This window comes from Egretta garzetta, unplaced genomic scaffold (genome assembly GCF_000687185.1).
Source record: "Egretta garzetta isolate BGI_Z169 unplaced genomic scaffold, ASM68718v1 scaffold856, whole genome shotgun sequence".
NCBI classification, from domain to species: domain Eukaryota; kingdom Metazoa; phylum Chordata; class Aves; order Pelecaniformes; family Ardeidae; genus Egretta; species Egretta garzetta.
The window spans coordinates 309,742-316,949 of NW_009260099.1; the positions used below are offsets into that span (position 1 = coordinate 309,742).

General features: G+C 37.9%; 1 protein-coding gene across 1 annotated transcript in view; it reads right to left on the minus strand.

Annotated features, from left to right (window-relative positions):
• The window catches only part of PTPN13 (protein tyrosine phosphatase non-receptor type 13), a 97,647-nt gene that overhangs the window by 28,583 nt on the left and 61,856 nt on the right, over window positions 1-7,208 (minus strand). The window contains exons 17-20 of the mRNA XM_009641369.1: window positions 4,350-4,773; window positions 4,080-4,177; window positions 2,130-2,186; window positions 779-871 (exon numbers count right to left, since the gene is read on the minus strand). Of these exons, the coding sequence (XP_009639664.1) occupies window positions 779-871; window positions 2,130-2,186; window positions 4,080-4,177; window positions 4,350-4,773 (672 nt within the window). The remainder of the gene's footprint in view (window positions 1-778; window positions 872-2,129; window positions 2,187-4,079; window positions 4,178-4,349; window positions 4,774-7,208) is intronic.

Sequence of the window (7,208 nt, forward strand, 5' to 3'; positions counted from 1 at the left end):
GAAAGTGAAGAAATAGTGCATTTCATATGAATTTCTTTCCTTTTTGGTCAACTCTTAAGTTACTGTGCAGGGTAAACAGTAACTATTATTGTCTTATAGGCTTTTTCCTCTCTTCAAAATTTCCCAATAGTCCAATTTTGAACAACAGACAGAATAACGTCCTTAAGGACACTCTAGAGAGCCTCCCTAAAGCACAGTACTGACACCAAATTATTCATTACTCATACAGAGAAAAATTATGCGGGTTTATGAAAAAAAAAACTTAGTGGTAGAAGAAGAAATGGAATGCAAATATCTTGTCTTCCAGGCTCCCTAAGCCTCAAATTACCGTTCCATCTGATGATATTATACGAGTAAGAAAAACACTCCACAATGAACTCATAATGCGTTTATAATATCTTCTTTTGTTGTTGTTTAAAGCTTTCAAGCTGTCACAGCTGCGAGTTATCCACATACACAAAAATCTTGTACCTGAATGCAGAGATGAACTTTAAAGGCCAACTTTTAGGACGACCAGTTCGCAATATAAATATTATCCAACACTTACAATGTGGAAAAAAAATGAGAAACAGACTTGCTTAACAGTACTCAACAAATCAGTAACAGGCACTATCAAGTAAGCCCAGGCTTCAGCATCTTAAATGCCTTTGAAATTCAGCTACTATTTGCACTGCTTTCCTGAGTCCTACAATAGATACTTAAACACAGACCAGAAAACTTTATTTTGTTTTTGGCTTCTAGGGACACACATGACAACAACAATTTTAAAGCCACTTACCTAAGCCAAATTTTTCATCCTTTTTCAAGTTCACCAAAGTGATCTCTCTCTCTGGTGAGGCAACTCTGTTCTGTGTTGTTTGCAGAGAGTCAACTGAAAAGCCAACATTTCATGATCAGACGCTACCTGAATGCTTCCCTTCAGGTTTGCCTTGAAGTTCCATTCCATTAAAAAAGATTACTTCCCTAAAAACCTGAAAAGCTGTACTGAGCTAGCAGATCCAACTTTCAACTTCCAAATCATGTCCAAAAAAACCCCACCAAACAAAAACCAACTACCACCTTTATAACTCACTCCCATCTTTAGCAGTCACTTTTATTCCTCCTAAGAAAAGCACCTAGCATAGTGTCTTGGAATCACAACACAATTGAGCCCTAGAATTTTCACTTTTATTAGTGTCAGTTCAGCAAAGTATTTGGATCCCTGTTTACACGTCCTGCTCAAGTAGGCAGGAAGTAAGCATGTCGGTAAAAGTGAAACTGAGGCTTGTTACATGAAGTTACTAAAAGGTTAGTCAGCGAGTTCTCTTAATGGTGGTCCTTCATTAAAAAACAAAGAACATTAGAAACATCTACTAAAATCTATCCTGTTTAAATTTATTTCTTAATTTGCAACTCCACAGGCTGCTGATTCTACCTCTTTCAAAATTTGAACACCCTCACAATAGATTTATGTGACTCCTGAGGGTTCCCAACAGGGTGAAGTAGACACAGGCACTTAAGAGACAGAAGGAGAAAGATTTGGGAAAAAAAAAAAAAAAAAAAAATCTCCTGAAACTTCAGGAAAGGCCAACATACTTTAAGTCCGAACTCATGAATTTGCTACCTAGAGAAGATACAACTTGTTTGGTCTGGAGTGCCTGGCATACTTTTGCCCTACGTGGAACAGCAGAAACCTACTGAGCTCTACACACTGGTACAAGCAGGAAACAGTGCTGCAATAGAGTGTGACAGACTGCATCACCCGGAGAAGTTTTTCCTCCCACAAAACTAAGTCAAACCTAAAGAGTAGAAGAACTAAATGAGCTCTACAGAACCAGTAGCCTCACAGGTAAGGGAAATGAGCTTTGAAGAGCATGGTATGTTAGGTAAGAACACCCTTCAAGTCTCAAACTAAACAGGCATTATTCATATTTGAAAAATATTACACACAGATGTCAAAATCTCCCTCAAGAAACAATCCAAAAGAAATATTATGAGTTGTAATTAGGAAAAGGTCCTATCCAACTAATAGGGACAGGTATTTGATTTAAGAATAGCAAGGAAACAGGATAGGTGGAACAGTGAAGCACTTGACAAGTGTTTCACAACTAGCTGAATTAATTCTATAGGCATATTATTTATCAACTTACCGCTCTCTTTTAACGGGGTTGATGACGGAAGACTTCCTGAAGTACTCATACTAATGCCTGTGACATGAATGGAAATATTAGACATTGTTATCAATTTATTTTTTTTAATACGAAAGCTACCAAGAAGTATTTCAGACTTTACACAGTACACAGGAGCTCATTCACAGTATCAAGTAAGTTATTTTAAAAATTAATAAACATGAAAAGTAGTTTTGGATTATCAAATCCAAATTAGTCATGTACTTTGGCTGTAGTTGAAGGTTCAGACAGATGGTAGCTCATGCAAAGGCAAAGAATTTAAAGAAAGGACAGAGGCTTGGCCTTTATAACCACTGTTAACTTCAGATAAAATTAATGCATCTTTAAAAACTAAAGGCAAAGACTAAATTTTCTAACAGGATTGGATTAATATGCCTAACCTCATAAACCAACACAACAGGAGTCTTCTAAGATCATGTACAGTAACAAATAAGTTGCTGCAGTAAAAAGCAATTTGAACCAAGTATTTCTATTTAAATTGGTTTGCATATAGAATCATATTTTTCTTTGGAATGATCAATGCCAAGCAAATATGGCCATACTTTGAAGAGGATAAAATAATAAATATACTAAATTATGAAAGTAAATGAGGTAAGATAATTCAAGCTTCTTGCGAAAGCAGTCCTGGTCTTTTCCAAACCTCTGAAGCCTAAAGTTTCAGCTAATGCTTCTCATCATGCAAAGAATGTGTGTCCCCCAGCACAGGCAATGTGATTCAACAGGACATTCTAACATGTAGCTAAGACCTTTATCAGAATTGCTGCCCAGAAGATTATGGGTAAGCACATAACACTAATTGTAAAGCTAAAGCACAGGATAAATGGCTGCAATCAGTCACTACAGAAACTGCGTGCCCCCTTTTGTAGCTTATGCTCTCAGTACTGAAAAAGGCAGGGATCCCAAGTCAGTCCCGGTTTCAAGTGCAGCAGGGGTAGATGCAGTAAATGTTTTTATGTCACACACTGTTCTCGTCTTCTTTTGTTTGGGGGTTTTTACAAGTTTGTTTATACTGATCCCCATAAACTTAAACTTCTTCCACTTTCTCTGATGTTCTGTAACTAATCAATATTTTAATATTAAGCAAAAGCAAAGCAACAAAAGCAAGCTAAGGCTGCAAGTGTTTCAGTCATTGTAGTTTCTATTATTATAACAGGGAACCTCCTATATCAGAAACTGATTACACAAATATTAAAAATTAATGTGCAATAACCCAATGTCCAAGTCAAGTCTATTTAGCTGCTCTGAATCTTTTTTTTTTTTAATGTGAACTCTGTATTTTTACTGCCTAGTAAGACTATTTGTGTGCAATCCAATACTTGCCAAGAAAATGGAGTAAGTACATCTGGCTTAGCCCATTACAAGAGTGCTTTTATGTACCCAATGCACTGCAGAAAAATTTTACCTAATTTATTACATCCAGATGAGACCAAACAAAAAAAGAACTGTGCAGTTACTGCTCAGAGGTACTAGCCAAGAGCCAGCTTATGGCAAACTGAGTCCACTTCCAAAAATCACTCCCTGCACCTTTTCCACAGAAAACACTAAAAAAGTTCAAGCTTAACAAACAGACTGTGAAGACTAGCAAATCATTAAAAGATCCATACAACAAAATGGCATGCTGAAGTGACAAAACGGAAGACATTTTCTGGAACAGCTTTTACTGTTAAGTACTAATACTTTGCACACCTGTGTACAGACTGGTGTTGTCCAAAGGAGGATTTTTTTTGATTCGCTGCAACAATTATTCAGGAAAAACAGACAATTGGCCTGGATTACCTTAACATATGATACTCTGCTCCCTTTTTCAAATAAAGATATTACCATCCGTTAATAAATATATCAAAGCATTCACCCAAAGCAATTTTAGAGGTTGGTTAGTAAATAGAGTAATATTATTTTTTGCATGCTGACCTACAACATAGGCTTGACCGGTATCTTCAATGGATGATGAGTCTGATTCATTTTTCTTTCTTTCAGGGCTTCTACTTAAACCTGCATGAGATTTTGAACTTAAAGGGGAGAAGGAGAGAAGGGGAGCCAGACAGATGGAAGAGGAAGTTGGGAGAGGGAAGGTAAGGATCAATGTAATAAAATAATGGTGTGAATAATAAATCAAAACTAATGCAAAATGTACATTGACTGTACACAAAGATATTGCAGGGCAGTCAAAGAGACTCTTACTTGCTCAGTTTTAATGCTCCCGCTGCTGATCCAGTATCAAATTTTGGCATTTGCTGAAAGACTCCTCCCATTACGTCTTCTATTTTTTGGGGGGAAGAGTCCAAAGTGGTAATAATATTTTTCCTTGGGGGGTAAACTGAGATGTGGCTCTGACTCAAATCGTGAAATGACTTGCTCATAACCCTGGGTCTTTCCTCCCATGGAGCCTTCTCGTTCTTGTCCTTTGAAGAGCCAGAAAGTGGCTGGAAGAGTGAGAGTTCAGAGCAGGACAGCCTCTTCAGAATCTCTGCTTGAACAGACAGAGGTCGAACGGCAAGTCGGTTCAAAGTGCTGCTGGCCAGGCTACCAGTACTGATTGCTCGTCCCATGTTAAAACCCTTGACAGAGTCCGCATGAAGGTTTAGGCTCCTAAATGAAGCCCTTTCTGTGAAATTTTTTTTTAAACAAAAACCAAACAAATCTAAGTTATTCACAGTTAGTGTGATGTCCTTGTGTAACACATGCATTTTAAACAACAAACTCGCACACAGTATATTTTCTCTAGATGCTCAGAAGTATGTACCATCATCAGGTACATATAAACAACCACCATGTAGTTTGCTCAGGAAGCAAAGTTTGGAGTTCATGACATTACACCAACCTGACCATCTACTACACTGAAGTCCAGAAATACAGAATAGCAGAATATTTATCCCTTAATAGTATGAAGACTCATATTCCAGTTAAACTGCTGTGCCTTATATGCAGGCACATCATCTCCTGCTGCAAAGCAAATAATATCCTCAAGCCAAGTGACCTGAAGACTACATTTCCTTTAACCTGCTCATACAAGTCTTTTCCAGAATGTGAACAAATGGGGGTCCCTCACCTTCCCACTATCATATCCTACCAAACTTCTATCCATCCATTGCTTAGTTTTCTTCGCATGAATCCCTGACACGCTTACAGAAGAGCTGCAAAGTTGTGGGGGCTTGGCAGCATCTCTACCTGGTTAAAGAGCATCAGTTCATTCAGGTGCACGTGGGGACTTCCCCTGCCAGAAACATCATAAATGTTTTAGCACAGAACAGAAAGTGCTGGCTGGGGTTTGCCACACATTTTGACTCATGAACTAGGATTCCCTTAAGCAGCAGAAACAAACAGGTTTTGGATTGTAATTAAATTACTGTCAGCTGGGTCGTGGGAACTGTCTGGGTGGATGTTCTTAGCTGAAAATAAATACAAGATAATACACCTTAGCCTAACCCGCTCTTAATTCAGAGCAAAGCTGAGCAGGGCTCATTTCTATTAGCCTAACTACCTCCTAAGGCTAGCAGTTAAGTTCCTGTGGCTTGGCTCTTGCACAGAAACTTGATAAGCTGTGGCAACATGTTTGCTGGTTAGAGCCTTTAAAGGGAATCACGCCATCTGAACCCTTCATAAATTTCCCTGATGTCTTGGGAATGAGTTCACGGGAAAGCCTGAGGAATAGCAATCTTCAGCTGCATATATACCCCTGATTTAGGGTTAACTAGTGTTTTTAAACTCTACATACAGCTAGGAAATAAGCTGCTTTAGGAAGCTGCACTGTAACTCAATAGGAAAATGCTACTTTTTGGTACACATCATCCATTAGCTTTACTAAACGCCAAAGTATTCACCATTAGAGAGTGTATTTGGTAAATACAACCTCAGCACTGCCGTTCCAAAAGACATTCCTTCCTCCAATACAGGAATTAACTGCAACAGTAATTCATGCTTTCTCTATAATAGGCATACAGATTGAGAAGATTCAGTTGTGGAAGGTATTTTTTTGTCCCTTTTAAAGGTGAATTAGTATGCAACTACCACTTCCTTCCCCTACTACCACATCAAATTCCTCTAGCCATAGCCACCAGACAGACTAGATGAGCTACATTAGAATGTTTTTCATTGATCAGACCAGAGATCCACAAATCTCAGTTTCCTGACTCTGACATAAGACATCAATGACACTTGCCCTTCTTGTGTTCCTGTCCTGGCAAAGAGTACCTTAATAAAATATTCTAAGATCTCTTCTCTCGATGTCATACATACAAACTTGAGTTAGTAATACTGCCACCTGCCCTTTTCTTTACTGTTTTGCTGAGTGCTTCCAACCACCAGTTTTTACTGACGTTTTAAGGGCTCTGGGGGAAAAAAAAAACCCAAAAAAAAAAAAAATACTTGATGTTTCTACAGGCCAAGAACAATGCTTCCCAAATATTGCCTGGGATTTCACTGCTCTAAGAAAAGACAAACAACACTTATAATTAATATGCTATTTTGACTAGCTGCTTCATCATTATTTTCTCTTACCTGTATAACAATACTTTCTCTTTTTAAAAATATGATTTTATTAGCTCTATTGGGATATGCATATATATATATATATATATAAGAATATATATATATATGCAGAAAAGAGAAACATGGCTGATCAACTTCAATCAGTAAAGTTGTGACCAAAGCCAACTTTTTGTTTGAACTGTTTTAACTTTTAATAACCAAGTGTAATGGAATTACCATAATACTGATTTATTTGCTTCCAATTACAAATGACTGACAAAATTTGAGACCTCTGAATTCCAAGCGATCTGCACTGCAAAGAAGCAAACTATTATCTTCCAGACTCCCAAAGCACAACACGTACTGCATGTATAAGAGCAACCAAGTTTGCCTAGCCAATAAAGCCTTTAATGTAGTGCCTTTCTTTGCAATTCAGGATAAGCAACCACTAAGCCACTAAGTCAGAGAATGGCACAAAGGCTTTAAGTCACTTTGACCTATTTCTTTGCAGTAAGTTGGTTGAGCCCAACAGAATAGAAAAGAGGCTGTATAGTTGCCACATGTCCCCCCCCC